Source organism: Podarcis liolepis (assembly GCF_965112155.1).
Source record: "Podarcis liolepis genome assembly, chromosome: 14".
Taxonomy (NCBI): Eukaryota; Metazoa; Chordata; class Lepidosauria; order Squamata; family Lacertidae; genus Podarcis; species Podarcis liolepis.
In genome coordinates, this window is record NC_139569.1 from 14,132,264 (window position 1) to 14,150,202 (window position 17,939).

General features: G+C 42.8%; 1 protein-coding gene across 7 annotated transcripts in view; it reads left to right on the forward strand.

Moving 5' to 3' along the window:
- DNAH3 (dynein axonemal heavy chain 3) overlaps positions 1–17,939 on the forward strand; it is an 83,290-nt gene that overhangs the window by 23,781 nt on the left and 41,570 nt on the right. For all 7 annotated transcript variants that reach the window (XM_083474095.1, XM_083474100.1, XM_083474098.1 and 4 more), the window contains exons 16-31: positions 287–410; positions 824–977; positions 2,072–2,216; positions 2,678–2,889; positions 3,532–3,623; positions 5,665–5,779; positions 6,891–7,007; positions 8,490–8,669; positions 9,427–9,563; positions 11,356–11,557; positions 12,837–12,929; positions 14,623–14,733; positions 15,031–15,145; positions 15,480–15,678; positions 16,912–17,020; positions 17,729–17,842. In XM_083474095.1, coding sequence (XP_083330221.1) covers positions 287–410; positions 824–977; positions 2,072–2,216; positions 2,678–2,889; positions 3,532–3,623; positions 5,665–5,779; positions 6,891–7,007; positions 8,490–8,669; positions 9,427–9,563; positions 11,356–11,557; positions 12,837–12,929; positions 14,623–14,733; positions 15,031–15,145; positions 15,480–15,678; positions 16,912–17,020; positions 17,729–17,842 — 2,219 coding nt within the window. The remainder of the gene's footprint in view (positions 1–286; positions 411–823; positions 978–2,071; positions 2,217–2,677; positions 2,890–3,531; positions 3,624–5,664; positions 5,780–6,890; positions 7,008–8,489; positions 8,670–9,426; positions 9,564–11,355; positions 11,558–12,836; positions 12,930–14,622; positions 14,734–15,030; positions 15,146–15,479; positions 15,679–16,911; positions 17,021–17,728; positions 17,843–17,939) is intronic.

The following is a 17,939-nucleotide window of genomic DNA, read 5'->3' on the forward strand; positions in this document are numbered from 1 at the left end:
TTGGGCCAGTACCTCACAATGCTCTTGTTGGGATTGATTGAGGAGAGAATCTTATACACCACCTCAAGCTCCTTAAAGAGGAAGGTGGGATAGAAATGCAATAAATAAAAAACAAATACTTGCATTAAAAACCAGAGCTTGGTCAAAGATTTTGTTAGCTTTCAACTTAGTTTATTTGAGTTAGCTTTTTGGTGCAGCAGCATCACAAAATGACATACGAAGGAGTGCAAGAATGGCCACAACAGAACAGATGTGCAGATTAATTTAAGGTATAACATTTTCCTAGGTGATGATATAAAGCTGAACAGTACTGTTCTGCATTGGCCGGATGAGATTGAGGTCATCTTTGAAACCGCAAGGAATCAGCTGATCAACAGACGGGATCACGTGGAGCTCTGTCTCATCAAAAGGTAAGTTACTAACTTAGGAGGGGCCTCAGAAACTGCCGCCTCCCATTTGAACCTTCCCAAGCCATTAAGATGGGCCTTGGTAGCCCTACCATTGGGAAAAGTGAGCCAAGTAGATTACTGCAATGCGTTATACATAGGGCTGCCTTTGAAGACGGTTCGGAAGCTTCAGCTGATGCAGAATTCGGCAGCCAGGTTGCTCACCCTCTGCTTTGCAGAGTTAAGTTAAAGGTCCATTGTTTATTTATTCAATCTAGGCATTTTATATCCCACTTTTCTTTAACAGACTAACAAAACCTCCAAGTGGCTTAATTCTTCACTTCACTTACTGATTTTTGGGGGTTTTGTTTGTTTGTTTTAATTGAGGAGCAAGCTATAAGATGAGTGAATGCTTTGCTGTCTTTTCTTACAACCAGGTGCTCTGAATTCGAGGCTATCCTAGAAAATTATAACAAAGAAGTCGAAAGCTTCCGAAAGAAGGATGTCATGACCATGGAAGAAATGAAGAACAACGTTGAAAAGTTTAATGAGTTGTCTAAGAATTTGGACGCTGCTCTTTCTGAATATGAAGTTAGTCTCTCAGTAGCTTTAAATTTACAAATGCTTATTTAGCATAATCCTAACCATACCTGCTCCATAGTAGGTCCTACTGAATTCAATGGGGCTTACTGCCAGATAAGTGAGGTTAGGATTGCAGCCTTAATTTATTTTACAGTGCCAACCTGTGCATGTTTCTGCAGAAGTGAGCTCCTCTGGTTTGCATCTAACTATTCACAGTAGACCCATTAAAATAATTGGACCTAAACTAGTCATGCCTATTGATTTCAGTGGCTCTACTATTCTGAATATGTCTGATAGATAATTATGCAGATTAAGGTATTGAGAATGGTTGACCAGTGGTCTTTTCTGGAACACAATTGTGTTCACAGCAACCAGCCTTGAATAGTTTTATTATTTACAGTAGTAATATTTATCATTGCAAAAAAAAAAAAAAAGTTTGTGGCACTTCCCAAAGTGCAAGAGGGCAGGTCTCTGTCCTGAGGAGCTCACACTTCAACCCAAGTGAAGCAACAGAGGGAGGGGAACTTAAGAAGAACCTGCTAGATTAGGCCAATGGTCCATCTAGTCCAGCATCTTAGTCACACAGCAGCCACCCAGATGCCTGTGGGAAAAGCCCCCCCCTTGCAGGACATGAGTGCAAGAGCACTCCCCCCACCTGTGATCCCCAGTGGCTAGTATTCAGAAGCATTACTGCTGAGGAGGCAAAACATACCTATTGTGGCTAGTAGCCACTGATAACCTTCTCCTTCACAAATTTGTCCAATCCTTTAAAATCACCCAAGTTGGTAGCCATCACTGCCTCCTGTTGGTGTGAGTCTCATAGTTTATGCACTGCATGAAGATGTGCTTTCTTTTATCTCTCTTGAATCTTCCAACATTCAGCTGCATTGGATATCCCTGAGTTCTAGTGTTCTTCTGCATGCACAGACCATGTTGTAGCAAATTTTGATAAGGAAATGACGTGGGGAGACTTAGATCTGAATTTCCCCCTTCTCCAAAGAAATTGTTTTAGCTCTCTTTGTAATGCTGGATTGAAAACACACATACACCAAGAGCTCTGCACCAAATCATTAAAATAATGTGTGTGTATGTGTGTGTTACAGGCTATTAATAAGGAAGAGGAGCTACTGGAACGAGAGAAAAGCCAGTTTCCACTGCTGCAGACTATCATCACAAACAAAATACCTTTTGAACAGCTTTGGGTGACTGCTTACAACTTCCATACGAAGTCTGAGGAATGGATGAATGGTGAGGTTTTTCATGCACGAAGATAAGTTGCTTGCAACTGAGTTGTGTGTCTTTAAAAAATTATGTTTACTGATCTTTACGAGAGAAAATAAAATGTGTGCTCCCTTCCCAGAAAGCAGAAGATTTAATAATAATAATAATAATAATAATAATATCATCTGAAGGCACTTCTAAAATGAAATTGCCCTCACCCAGATATTCATTTGTTAGAAAGTAATCTCCCATTTTCTTTTCTCTGCAGCTATGTGTACAGCACCTGTCTTGAGGCAGAATATCTCTGAGCCTGAGATATTCTTGCATGGGCATGTATTATTTAAGGCAGTGCTTTTGGTATTTAACTAGGAGTTATTGATTTTGGCTTTGGTTTTGTTACAGTGCCTTCAATACCTGCCAGTAAATCTTTGCAGAGAAAACTTGGATTTTGAGATTTACAAAATGCTTGTTTGCTTTTTCACATGCAGGACCTCTCCTGCAGCTGAACGCTGAGGAAATCAGTGAAGATGTTGCCACCATGTGGCGGACAATGTACAAACTGACAAAGACCTTAGTAGATCAACCTGGACCAAAGCGTTTAGCGGAGAATGTGAAATTTAAGATCGACAAGTTCAAGCAACATCTTCCTGTCCTCTCTATTGCCTGCAATCGAGGGATGAAGGATAGGCATTGGGAACAGGTAGCGATGGGGAAGTCTGTTGATTATGGTTTCTCTCTGTTTCTCATATTCCCAGTCCTGGGTTCAGTACTACACGTTTGCACATCAGTTTGCATATCAGTTTTGAAAATTGATCGGCATTTTAGTGTGAATTTCTTATGTCACTCTCATAAGAAGTTATTCTTTTTTAAAAAAAATAAAAATTAAGCCCCCTTCAAATGCCCGAAATGGCATGGACATGATTGAGCGGAGGGAATGTGTCACTGTTATCATTGATGTCACGCGTATTAGCCAACTGTAGTGTAGACCTTAACAGGGGTCATGATGCATTCTACAGGACAGGGCCGATGACACGAAAGGTTCCATTTTGTGTTGATATCAAATAAGCCTCATCAAGTCAGGGGTCTATTGCTTTGGGATTTTTTATGGGAAACAATTAGCTAAGCAAATGAAATCTGTAAACCCTAGAAAAGGACATTGTAATATACAACACACACGTTGTTGTCCTTTTCGCTGCAATTATGATTTAGGTTTAGTTACAGATATGGAGCGTAATGTTTCATGTAAGCATTTCAGTAATTCTTACAACAGGCCCATAAGATGGACCAGTATTGCCATGCCTGTACAAACCCCTTTTCTGTGTTTTGTCCATTTTCCCCCCAGATAAGTGAAATAGTTGGATATGAGATAAGACCTGATGAAACTACATCACTCATGAACATGTTGGAATATGGTCTATCAAAATACATTGATAAGTAAGAAAATAACACCCAGATCTTTTAATCTGGTTAATATTTGTTGCATGCATTAACTACATTAGAGTTTGATTTCTAGTTGATATTTCCTGAAACTGTTTAAAGCCTTGCAATTTTGCTCACTGCCCCAGTTATTTTTTTGTGGAATATTAGGAAACTCTTTAGAATCGAATCAGAACTTTTCAGTAAAAAATGTATGTGGGGAGACATCTTGTCTTGCTCCAGAACAATGAGGAGCTAAGTTCATGCAATTCTTGTGCCCATTATGCTCCCACATGTGTGCATCTGTGCTAAAAAAAATGCACTCAAAGCCTAACAGCATGGTTCTGTTGTACGTTTACTTAGAAATGAGCCCCACTGTGTCATTAGTAAGTGTGTTTGGGATTGTAGCTTAAGGGTACAATCCTATGCACTCTTGCTTGGGAGTAAGTCCTGTTGAACTGGGCCTCATGTGTAGGGTTGCTTACTATTTGCATCTTTAAAAAACCCCATGCACTTGAAATGCAGAAATGCATATAATGTCATGTATAGTTTGCCCATTAACCCCCTTCTCCAGGCATGTTTAGGCTGGAGAAGAGGAGGTTAAGGGGTGATATGATAGCCATGTTCAAATATATAAAAGGATGTCACATAGAGGAGGGAGAAAGGTTCTTTTCTGCTGCTCCAGAGAAGCGGACACGGAGCAATGGATCCAAACTACAAGAAAGAAGATTCCACCTAAACATTAGGAAGAACTTCCTGACAGTAAGAGCTGTTTGGCAGTGGAATTTGCTGCCAAGGAGTGTGGTGGAGTCTCCTACTTTGGAGGTCTTTAAGCAGAGGCTTGACAACCATATGTCAGGAGTGCTCTGATGGTGTTTCCTGCTTGGCAGGGGGTTGGACTCGATGGCCCTTGTGGTCTCTTCCAACTCTATGATTCTACGATTCTATGATTCTATTTATTTTAATCAGGAGCCAAGTGTGGGAAGGTGTAGGTCAGGCAAAGAAAGAGAAAACTTTTCCCAGCACCAGAAGCTTCCATTCTTTTTTCTTGGGAGTGAGCAGTGAGGTAGTCAAGTTTGCTGATGATACTGGTTTTCAACCAGTGTGCCATGGCACCCTGGGGTGCCTTGAATGATGGTCAGGGGTGCAGCAGGCAACACTGGCCTCTGTCCCTCTTTCCTTCCCTCCCGCCTCCGATGGTCTCTTGGGTCTTTGCCTCCCAAAGGCTTGCATGGCTGTTTGTTGTAGGAGCCCTGGCTGCAAGCTCCCCAGGCAAATGGTGCCTCTGGGGCTGGCCAAGGAGTGCTTCCCAGGCCCCTGTGGGGCAGTGCGGGGAGGCACCTCTCTTTGGAGCAAGGGAGAGTGGAGCTCAGAGACCAGGGGCAACAGCTGCGGCTACCCAGAGGACACCAAAGGAGAGGGGAGAAGAGGAAGGCTGAGAAAACACTCCACGAGGGTGTTCGAAAAGGGGTGAGGGCCTGCCAGCTCTGCGGGCAAGTGGTGACATAACTGGGCCCCTGAGCCCCACAGGGATGCCACAGAAAGAATGTAGTTGGTCAAGAAAGCCGTGGACCCTAAAAGGTTGAAAACCTCCAATTTAAAGTACTATTTCCCTAATTTTTTTTTCTAGAGCTAAGGGTCAGGACCATGGAGAGCTCTCTGTGGTGAAAGCTTCTCCAGATAACAGCCATCTTCTCTGGACACACCTCCATTTGCTGTGGACTCACTGTAATTCCAGTGCTGGATTTTTAATCCATCTTCATACAACATGATCCAAAATACATTTGCATCCTGTGCTTTGTTATAAAACTTTGCTGTTTTGTTGTTTCTCAAACCAGCTTCACACTCTTACGATGAGAGTCTCTTAAGTCAATTAAAATCCCTCCAGACTTCAACTCCCAATCAGCCTACTTGGCCACTGGTCACTGATGGGGGGGGTGTAGTTCAGTGACATTTAGAAGAGCAAAGGTTCCCCACTCAGGCTTTAGATAATTGCAGCTTTGACTGAGTAAATCAATATGAAACTCACATATTTGCTTTATTTCCCATTTTCATTTAGACTAGAGCCTATTGGAGCAGCAGCTAGCAAGGAGTACTCTCTAGAGAAAAACATGGAGAAAATGAAATCGGAATGGGCAAATATCTGTTTCACTTTTGTAAAATACAGGGACACAGTGAGTACATTTTCTGCGATCGAGCAACTGTGCTTGGGACAATAGTTATTTTCTCAGTTATGTTACTTTACTGAGGATCAGTGGGTTTGTTTCTGGTTGAACGGCAGCTGTCCAGAGCTGCTGAAATCTGTTTATTGCTGCGCCAGTGGTGAACCAGTGAACTGGAGGTGGCAGCTTCCTTAAACTGCACCCACCCAAGCTGGCCACCAGGTCTTCATGGGCAAGAAGGAATCTAAAAGGGCTTCCTTTTCCAGCTAAACCTTGACTGAACCACAAGGTCTTCCTGACCACTGGCATGTACCTGCATTCTTTGGCCCTGGCACCTGGCTTGTTCTTCAGTCCTGCTTCTCGGCTTGTCCTCCAGTCCTGGCTTCCTTTTTTAGTCCCTGGTTGTCCTTCAGTCCTGCATTACTAATTAGTTCTGACCATTGGCCTGGCTCACAGCTGGCTCCTCAATCACCTGAGGCTGCTGCCCATTGCCAGTCTGACCGTAGTGCCTATGGGAGCAAGATATGCCCCAAGATGGTGTTTTGGTTGGTTGGTTGGTTGGTTGGTTGGTTTGTGATAACCACTTCCATGTAGCAGCACTGAATACAGAAGGCTGCTATTTGTATGCCTATTACTGTTTGTATTGACTGGAGATTCTCTACACCAGCACCATGCATTCCTGTAATATATGGTACATGGGGAAAGAGCAGGTTACCCACATGTGATGACACAAAAATTGTAAACCTGGCAGCAAGAGTCATATGGGGAAGAATAGGATTGTGTGTATAATCATTCCATCTATTTCTGATGTTCAGGCTGTGAGTGTGATTGCTTATATAGTCATAAGAACATTGGAAGAACCTGCTGGGTCAGGCCAATGGTCTACCATGCTGTTCTCAAAGGGGCCAACCAGATGCCCCAATGGGAAGCCCAAAACCAGGACCTCAACAGCGTTCACTGGTGATTCCCAGCAACTGGTATTCAAACTAGGAGTAGAAAAGAGGGAGCGGAGTGCTTCAAGGTGTGTCCAGGAACAACATATTGCTACAGGCCCCACTTGTGCATAACACAGTGATAATGGGGTTTAAATAAGTTACCTCAACTAAGTGTGGCTTCTTTGCAGGACACCAGCATTCTGTCTGCAATCGACGACATCCAGCTTCTGCTGGATGATCACATTGTCAAGACCCAGACAATGTGTGGTTCTCCATTCATCAAACCGATAGAGGGTGAATGCCGGGTAAGGAGAAACAGGGTTGTCTGTGTTTCTGTGCGCCTCCATGCAATGCATTAGCATAAGAACATCCCCATGACGTATTTGGATGGGGTGAGCAGCTCGCTTATTGGGAAGATGGGGCACAGGAATCTGCATTCTACACTACATCTAAAGCCAGGGTGGAGAATCTGTGGCCCTCCAAATGTTGCTGAAGTACAAATCCCATCAGCCCCAGCCAACATGGCTAGTGGTCAGGGATGATGGGAGTTCTGGCTCAGCGACATCGAATATAATAGATCACACTGGTGAACTGGATAACACACCCCTGTTCCTGCTGCAATATACCTGTATACCACTCTGTTCTTTTTAAAAATATTATCCCAAACAAGGCTAGCCATCAGATCTCTTAGCAGAAAGCACAAATCTGTAACATTCTCTGTTATGCAGTCAGCACATTTAGTAAGTCTGTTAGCTGGTTTGTCAGGCTGGGAGTAAACCCCATTGAATTAAGTAGGAATTACTTCAGAATAGACAGGGTTAAGATTGCAGCTTGAGGTACTTCAGAGAAGACCCACTGAAAATAATGAGTATAATTTTAACAGGTCTATTTTGAGTAAACTTAGCTGACTACAACTCTGCAACTGTACTCTGGTACCTGCATTACAAAACCTGTCTGTAGCCGCTTGACATTTATGAAATCCACACAATTTTGAGTATTGTTTTTGGTGATTTTCCCTGCTGTTTAGTGTGATTTATGTGCTTGGTTGAATTTGAAGCCTCCCACTGTGGCTTACTGATGAAAGGAGGAGCAAAAAATAATGGATTGTCAAAGGGCTGCTCCAACCAAGAGTCCAAAGGGCTTTTCCTATTAATATTTGATCATGGGCTGAAGCGTTACCTTTAACTCTGACAGCTTGTTAGTGCTTCCTTGCCCTTAACACAAGATCTCTCTCTTTCATTCTCCAGAATTGCTTTGTTCCTATCTTTCCAGCTGAGCTTCACCCTGTGTGTGAACAGGATAGGTAGTCTGCAAAATACAAATCTGGCACTGCAACTTATGAAAGACTTTGACAACTTCCAAACAGTAGTTCTGGGGATTGGTTTACTGGAGAGATAAATTGGAATCTTATATCCCTATAAAAAAAATGCAAATATAGGGGGAAAATGGGCTTATGTTTAAACTGACCACTTTAGCAAGGACACATTCTCAAATGTCATTGCTGAGGGTCCACTTTATAAACCTTTTTTTAGGGAGGGTGGTGGTTCTTTTATAGAAAAAAAGCTATTTCCAAATGATATTTGAAAAACAAGTTTGAGAAGCACTGTTAATCAGTTTTGGGAGGGGAGGACTGTTACAACACCGTGCAATTTTGTAGGTACACTGATACAACAGGAGAGATGAAAGGAGGGAGGGGCAATGAAGCCTGTTATTTAATGTTGCCTCAAGTCTGCTGAGTGAGAATTAAAAATAGTGCCTTGAAGACCTTTACATTGATCTCTTTACAGAGGTGGGAGGAGAAGCTTGTTCTGATGCAGGAAATATTAGACAATTGGTTAAAATGCCAGGCAACGTGGCTTTATCTGGAACCCATATTCAGCTCTGAGGACATTATTGCTCAAATGCCAGAGGAGGGGAGGAAGTTTGGAATAGTGGACATGTACTGGAAGGACATCATGGTGCAAGCAGTAAGTAGACAGTTGCACTTGGGATTCTGCACACACAAAAATTGTATAGGCGGAAGGGACCCACAGTGTCATCTAGTCCAACCCCCTACAGTGTGAACATATCACATGGGGGTGGGGTTCATGCATAGAGCATTTCACTTTCCCTGTAAAAGAAAGATTGCAATAGTTTTGAGCCAGGTTGTTGCTCACCGGCAGTGGTTGGGCTTTAGCAGACAAAATGGTTGGGGTTTCTTACACAGCATACCATACCTGTTTGGTACCGTAGCAGCTGTGTGATGTAGCACAGTTCTAGTGTTGCATAGAGACTGGATTCACATCCCTTGCTCATCTGCAAAGTTTACTCTCGAGTCACTTCTGCTTAGTCTAATCTGTCTCATACAGTAGTGTAAGTGAGCCTTGGCAAGGCTATCAACATGGCAGGCAGTCTTCTCCCTCCCAGGTGAGTGTCCTGTTTTGAACTGACAGAGCCCATAAACATCCTGAGAGATATGTGGTCCAGCCAGTGGTAGCAGGAACCAGGTTCAAAGAGAACCGTCCGGTAAGATACTGGCAGGCAAACACAGGAAGTCAGTATGGGCCCAAAATGCAAGAGACTCGAGATGGTCGACTACAAATCTTGTAGAACCATGGGCAAATCGCTAGGTGTGCTAAACTTGTTCTGATGGAGTCCTAGCTGCAAATGATGCTTTGTATCAAGGATGAGGAGCCTGTGGGGGCTCAGCTTCTTTACTATTGTATGCTTTTTTAAAAAAAATAGGTGAAAGACACCAGAGTCCTGATCGCCACTGAGCAACCAAAGATGTTGGACAGACTTCAAGAAGCAAATATGCTTTTGGAAGACATACAGAAGGGTCTGAATACTTACTTGGAAAAGAAAAGGTTATTTTTCCCAAGGTGGGCTCATTAACAAGTTTCAATTTAAAGCAAATCGATTCTCATTGAGAAATTAGATTTGTGGATACACATGGCACATTGACTACACAGGAAGCATTGAGTTCAGAGGCCTGGGACTCTTAGAAACAAGAAGCTGGACTGAGGCTATGGCTATTAAATGAAGAAGCTTATTTCAGGGAGCTTTCCTTGCTCACTGTTGCAAACAGGCTGGTGTTCTCCTTCCAGAATTATTTCTTGAGTCCTGAAGTAGACTAGTCTATGCTTAGGCCAGAGCATTCTGGAATGGTGGTCTGGACAAAGGAATGGATCTGTCATAGACATTACACTGAGCAGTCAAATTAAGCAGATTTAAACAACCAGAGCCCTACTGGTTCTGTCCAAAGCCCTATCTAGTCCAGCATCCTAATTTCCACAGCGGCCAACCTGATGCTTCTTGGGAAGCCTACAAGGAAGCCACAGGGATAATGTTGTTCCCCAGCAACTGGTTTTCAGAGGCATGGTCCCTCTGATCATGGACATAACATACATCCACCATGGCCAGTAGCAACCGATTGCCTTATTATCCTCCATGAATTTGAATAATTCCCCCTTTAAAACTAAGTTGTGGCCATTGCCACATCTTGTTGCAGCAAACTCCATAGTTTAGTTGTGTGCTGCATGATGGGGTACTTCCTTTCCTCTGTCACATATGTGACCAGTGAGCTACACTGAATGACCCTGGGTTCTAGTATTAGGGAGGGAAGAAAACTCCTCTCTACACACTTACTATATGACATACATAATTTTTAAAGCCTTGGTCATTCCTGTCTTACTTTTCTTTTCCTCCCACTTGTACAAAACCCTCTCAAACATGGTTGCATTTCCTTCTGAGTAGTGGTGCTGTGATAAATTTGGCCAGATAAAGACCTTAGGGGGCAAACGGTCATAAAAATCAAGAGGAGATGCAGAAATCTGAGAGCCAGCATGGTGTAGTGGTTAAGAGCGGTAGTCTCGTAATCTGGGGAACTGGGTTCGCGTCTCCGCTCCTCCACATGCAGCTGCTGGGTGACCTTAGGCTAGCCACACTACTTTGAAGTCTCTCAGCCCCACTCACCTCACAGAGTGTTTGTTGTGGGGGAGGAAGGGAAAGGAGAATGTTAGCCGCTTTGAGACTCCTTAAAGGGAGTGAAAGGTGGGATATCAACTCCAAACTCTTCTTCTTCTTTTTCTCTGGCTTTTGAGTTGTAGTAAGATGCTACCTACACATTTGCTAAGCTTATCGTCACACAAGAGATAAGCTTCTCTGTTCTTAAGACTTACCCCAGGCCACACACCCTCTTCCCAGCTCCAGCTCTAATTAGCCATCTTCCCACTCTCCTTGAGTGTTTTTGTCTGTCTGCAAAGTATTATTGAACTCTGAGAATGCCTCTTGCCTAGATGGAAGACAGAGATGAGTCTATGAGAGTGTGTAGAAACTACCCTTTTGCACTAAGGTAACATTTGCATGAGTTGTTTTGCCTCACCCACCATTGGCACATCCCCATCCCCCAAGGTTGCCTAGAAGAGAATGCAGCCCTTTGGTTGAAAAAAAAAAACTCCACACCTCTGACCTACCAGCTGAGATTCTTTTAACTGAAGGAGCAGACATGGGAGCTGGGACTCCCTGTATTTGGGCTAGATGCTATTCTGCTGAGCGGTGGCCCCTCCCCATTTAGGTTAGGGGTCAATGAAGTGATGACCACCAAACTGTGTGACTTCTGTGTCATGAAAATTAATGTGTGGATGTTAAAAACAACAACCCTATTTTGAACAGATTCTTCTTCCTTTCTAATGACGAGTTGCTGGAGATTTTGTCCGAAACCAAAGATCCTCTCCGAGTGCAGCCACACTTGAAAAAGTGCTTTGAGGGAATCGCAAAACTAGACTTTACGGAGAACATGGAGATTATAGGCATGATCAGCTCAGAGAAGGAAATTGTACCTTTTATCAAGACAATCTACCCAGCACAAGCCAAAGTAACCTTTGCATAGAATTTTCTTGTTTTTCTGTTTGATAGCTTGGCCATAGCAATGTGCTTATTGGGGAATAAGCTCAATGGAAGATGCCAGTTTTTAGATGAAAAAGTGAAGAGCATTGAAAAGTAATCCTTTTGTCCACCATCAATTCTCTTTATCTTGGAGCAGGGCAAACCAGGACTAGGAATGGGAAAGAAACTCTATTCAGTTTGCATTTTAAAGTGAACCTACATAATTCATACTTTCTGAAACAATAAGCAAACTGAATCATAGCCACCCTTCTAAACTAGCATTTATCTGAATTTTGCTGTGCAGTTCTTCAACCAAGTAATGTGTACAAATATGCATATGCTAGGTAAAATGCAAAGAAATGCATATATTAGGGGGTGGAAATACATTTTATTAGGGTGACTTGTTTGTGGAAATGTGTTTGTTGGGCAAAATTCCATTGAAGAATGTTCTCGTTAGTAGAAATTCTCATTAAAATGCTTAACAAATTTTAATGACAAATTTGCCAACTGACATGAAATGTGGAGAACTGAAGACAAGGAAAATGGGAAACAGAGAGAAACCAAAATCAATTCACCCATTCCTAGGCAGAGTTGAAGCTGCCCATGCGAGTGCAGTAGGAAGCTGTATTCCAGGAGAGGCTCAGGGGAGACTCCTCACCCTTCCTGGTCATCTGCTGTGTCCCAGTGCACACCTGGTCCTTCTGTGGCTATTCCCTCCTCCCAAGTATCCCTAGTGGCAAAGCAGGCAAGGGCTGTTCCGGTGGTGCTGGACTTCTTGCTGGGACTAATTCCATCTCTGCTCCAGGGGGGTGAAAACTGGAGGTGAAAGGGGAGAGCCTGGGACCAAGGTGTCCAAGCTTGGTGTGTGGGACCTTGGGGGAGACGAGTAAGATGTATTTGGTGCTCAGTGTCTCAGGCTGATAGATTGTGATAGCAGGCTCTGGAGGTCTCGGCATAGTCCCACTCCTCATCCTCAGATGATGTCCCTCCAGGCTGGGCTCTGACCTGTACAACATATAATATGTTACATATATATTGCCTAGAAGCATAGATTCCTTTTCATTGAGGGCATTTCCAATTAAAATCTTATTAACAATGAATGTATGAGTTACTGCACAGAACCTGTTCTGTGCCAGCCCTTTGAAACAAACCACATATATGATTCCTCTCCAGGGTTTGGACTTTCTCATTGTGAAAGTTCTCATTCAATCATGGTATGGTTTTGGGTTCATGGAGCCTTCATTTTCACATTTATCTTTTTTCCTAAGGGCATGGTTGAGAAGTGGCTGTCACAAGTAGAAAACATGATGCTGTCCAGTATCAGAAAAGTCATAGAAAGGGGCATCGAAGGATATGATCAGGTAGGTAATAAGCAATGATTTTCAATGACACAGTTGTACTTAAGGTATCTTAAGTCCCATGAACTCGATTGAACTGAAATTCAGGTTTACAAGTAGTAGTTTAAGTGGTCCATTGATAAGAAGCAGCAGTGCCATGGGGTGGGGGGCAGGTAAGTCCCCCCCCCATATCAGAGTTGAACTCATGGCCTTTTCCCATTAAAATGTATTCCTGGTAGCTTTCGTCATTTCAGCAGCCTAATTTGGGAGTGTGTGTGTCTGTCTTTTCATTCACTCTTCAGAGATTGAGAGCCAGAAACTCCCTGATCTAGTGCAAATCACCTAAAGATCTATAAGGAAACTAGCTTCTTTCCATCCTAATTTAAAGTATAGTTAGTGGAGGCTAAAAGAGAGTGCATCATAAGAAGCAATTTGCATATTGCATACGTATAGATTCAAATTTGGAAGTAATTACTATAAGCTGCATAGAAATACATCTCAGCACAGTGTGGTGTATTCAGCCTGCTGTCTGGGTACTAATTGTGCATGGGCAGCTTCAAGGTTCTCCCTTCTTATAGCTCTTTATCCTTAATCTAGACATCGGACTGGATACCCTGTTTTCCATAAAGTAAAGCACATGGCTACCCTCTATGGCAGTGGTTCCCAATTAGGGGTCCGGGGACCCCTGGGGGTCCGTGGAACACACCCAGGGGGTCCACGGCACCATCTTCTGCCAGGAACTCACCTATCTCTTTAATTGTACGGTGAAATTGTACGGTGAAAGCCGCAATGATGATCCACTGATCACCCAGCCTCTGCTTGCTTCCTGGCAGGGGGAAAACTTGTGAAAGAGTTGCTGGATGGCAAGTGAGCTGGGATTGGGCAAAAAAACCTCTGACCTAGTTTCTTTGGGCTCTTGCAATTGGAGGGAGCAGAGAAAGTGGAAGCACAAATGACTTGCTGCATGGGGCGGGTTCACATGCTTATCATTAAAAAATGTAAGGGATCCCTTCCCCAATACTTTATCAAGCCCTGACCAAGCCTTCACCTATGTCTTGAAGATGCAAGTTCCCCCAATTATGCTGCAAGTTTTGTTTAGATGTACCATCACAGATTACAAGTAAGGAATAGCATGTTTGAATATTCTCTCAAATAAAAAAAAACCCTTCTGCATATAGAACACTTGCAAGTTAGGGACACAATTGCTTTCAGTTGTAGTGGAGCAATGGAGACAAGTTTTTCCAACTGTCTGGGGATAGGCAATTTGTGGCAATATCACAAATTTTATGGTCTTTTTAGTATACATAAAATCCTTTGCTTATGAGGGTCCTCCCCACATTTTCTTCAAAAAAATGCTTTGCACAGGTAACTACCATGGAGTTATAAAAAAATTCAAAAGTAGGGAGTCCTCAGTAATTAGCTCATTGGGAAACACTGCTCTATGGAGTCAGGACTTCCTCTTTATTCATATTATAATGTTAATTGTTTATGTTGGTGTCTTTTTACATGTGCATGTTTAAATTTGTTGAAAGTCACCTAGAGGTTGCTGGTATTATTCAAGCAGCAAATAAAATGAAACAAATATCACATTGTAGATCAGGGAAGTTTTGGGAAACATTTCATCCTCCCATTTAGAACCATAGTTTTCCCTTTATATTAAAATCTCAGAGCCCTCGTTGGCCATGGCAGTCTAATGTTATTCGCTTTGTTTTTAAAGGTTCCCCGGAATAAGTGGGTGCTGCAGTGGCCAGGACAAGTAGTTATCTGTGTATCATCCATCTTCTGGACAAAAGAAGTATCAGAAGCCATACAAGGAAAAACTCTACCTGTAAGATTTGGGGGAGGGGATTGCTGTAACACTGGTCCATTAATTTCAGTGGGTCTGCTCGGAGGAGGACATAGTTGGAGACAACCCTTTACATATTGTTCAAATACTTTATTGGGCAGATAGAGATTGACTTGCATTGCATTGATCTGGAAGCAGCTCTGGAAGCCTTTATCAGCTGAAGAGTAGGTTAAAATTTAAATAATCAGGGACAATCCCCTTAGCGGTTGGGCAAACACTGCAACATGGTGCTTCAAGTCCTACCTGTTGGTAATAATAACCTCCTTTCCCCCCCTGCAGGCATTTTTGGAGAAAAGCAACAAACAGATTGGAGAAATTGTTGAACTGGTCAGAGGGAAGCTGTCAGGCGGGGCCCGGCTCACCCTGGGAGCCCTCACGGTCATTGATGTGCATGGTAAATGGCAAGGCTGGGAAGTGGGAGAACAGCAGGATACTTAAGAAACTGAAATGCCCCTTCCAGTGAAAGTCACGAGATGGAAAGGGAGCTAGGGTTAGAAATGGAATAAGTATTTGAAAAATGGAAGGGGGTCTCAAAAATGCAAGCTTCCCCCCCCCCCCCATACTTCTCAGCTGAAGTTGCCTTCAACTGAATAATCAGCCCATTGATACCCCTAGCTTAGCACTATCTATAATGACTGGCAGTGGCTTTTTCAGGTTTTCAGACAGGAGTTGAAGCTCAATGTTTGGCTTAAGTGTACTGGTCCATTTGACAAAATTTGTTCCTGCAGCACGGGATGTTGTCGCAAAACTGTCTGAAGACAAAATTTCAGATCTGAATGATTTCCAGTGGATTTCTCAGCTGAGATATTACTGGGAAGAGGGAGAAGTGATGGTCCGAATGATTACAACTGAAGCCAGATATGGCTATGAGTACCTGGGCAACTCCCTTCGTTTGGTGATAACGCCGTTGACCGACCGATGCTATAGGTAACACTCCTCCCCACTTTTTTTAATGTTTGTGTTTTTTGTTCACGAGTCATGCTCAGCAGGATATAGGTTAGGAGTGGTGAACCTGTGCCCCTCCAGATGTTATGGGACTCCAGTTCCCCTTATTGCCATCCAGCATGGCTAGTGGTCAGGTATGAAGGGATGTGGAGTCCAGCAACATCTGGAAGACAAAACATTGGCTACCTTGGCTTACACATATGAAGTCCCAGGTGATTGATTAAATGATAGATAGATAGATAGATAGATAGATAGATAGATAGATAGATAGATGATAGATAGATAGACCACACTTTCCTAAAAATACAGCAAGATGGAACACAGCATATAAAATTACCGTTATCATCAGTAAAAACATCAGTAAACAGTAGCTTGTGTTTTTAAAAAAGAGTCACATTGCAAAGGCCTGCCTGAATAACACTATTTTTAGAAGGCGTCTAAATAAGGCAGGAATAATTATGGTCAAACGTCTACTGGCAGGGAGTTTCACAAGGCAGGACCTTCCACTCTAAAAGTTTGATCCCAAATAAAGGCCACATGAACCTCAGGACCGTAGGATCCAGTGCTAGAGGTTTTTAAAAAGCAAGGATACCTATATAAGAAACTAGAGAGCTGCACCCAGTTCTTGGCTGAATGTTCCATTAATCCATGCGGCCATTGTCATACCCTAAAACAGACATGGTATTTGGGTTGGGGCAGGGCCAATGTCATGGGGAGATTCTTGCCCCTCTCAGCAACCGCATGCAAGCTCACAGATTTGCATACTTCCCTTTTCTGAAAATGCTGGGTGTTCCAAAAAGTATAATATTTCATTGAGAAATGAACAATGTTTGAACTTGTTCTGTTTAACTTTGGCCATTTGACTATACTGAGAGGATGAGAATATTAAAATTCTTATGACTTGCTCAAGGAATAAAGCAAAAATAAATAAACCCACCCACACGTTGAAGGGCCAGTGTCTTAGCATTGTGTGACTCGGCAGACAATCACCAAAGTCTATGGAGAATGAGGATGTCCTAATTTGTACCTAGTGCATGTGTGTGCATAGATCCAGATTCTAACTCCCGGCAGCTCAAGCTTCCAGCAGGGGTAATCATCATGGAGGATGGGAGTTCTACTCTAGCAGTATTAGGATGGCCACAGATTTCACCACCCTGGTATCCTATTTTTTAAAAGATATATACTGTGCTAATTCCCCTCTTTTCTTTTTCTTAGAACATTAATGGGAGCTTTGAAACTAAACCTGGGAGGTGCTCCAGAAGGACCTGCGGGAACTGGCAAAACTGAAACCACCAAAGATTTAGCAAAAGCACTGGCTAAGCAGGTAACAAAATAATCTTTTTGCTGATATCTATGTTTTCCCCCCTCCATCCCTCCCTCTCTTTCTCTCTAAAAGTAAGTTTGAGGAATCATCTTTGTTTGCTGAAGCTGTGAATCAAAAGTTCATGAATACCTGAAGAAGAAATAGGACAGGTCTTGTATTTATTCCTATTAATTCATATGCACATCCCACAAGTCTCTGTGGTGAATATATAACACCCCCCCATCCTATGGGCCATCCTATTTTTTCACATGAGATTGTGGCGGCCATTTTGTGTGTCATGCTCTTGCGCCATTCTCTCGCCACAGAAAAAATGCTTTCTTAGAGCTGCGATCTTGCCCGGCACCCAGAAATGTGCCACAGGTTCCTCACCCCTAATATAGAAAACCCACAGTTTACTATTGCATAATCATGGTTTGTTTGTAGTGTGCTTTCCATTTCTCTTTGTAAATTGCTAGAGTTGTAGCTCAGCTTGCCAACTTCTGTAGCGGGGCTCCTGTGCCTTTAACAGCCACATGATGCACTGAAATTAATCATGCAAAATTTCGTGCAGTGCTGGCAAAACCTTCACCTGCTGAATTCCTGTGCATTGCACAATTGTTACAGATGCAGGAGCCGCTCCTGGAAGAAAATTAAATGGTTGGCAATGTTATTATTGTTAAGTAAAAATTTGCAGCAACTTTGAACAATATATTATGTCATTTGTTTTAGTGTGTTGTCTTCAATTGCTCTGACGGTCTCGATTACAAAGCCATGGGGAAATTCTTTAAAGGACTGGCACAGGCTGGAGCTTGGGCCTGCTTTGATGAGTTCAACAGAATTGAGGTAATGACTTCCTCTATTTCTGGTGCTTAGACTATGAGTGATGTCACTTCTGTAACCAAAATAGTACCACCCTCATATGGGGGAGATATAAACAGGC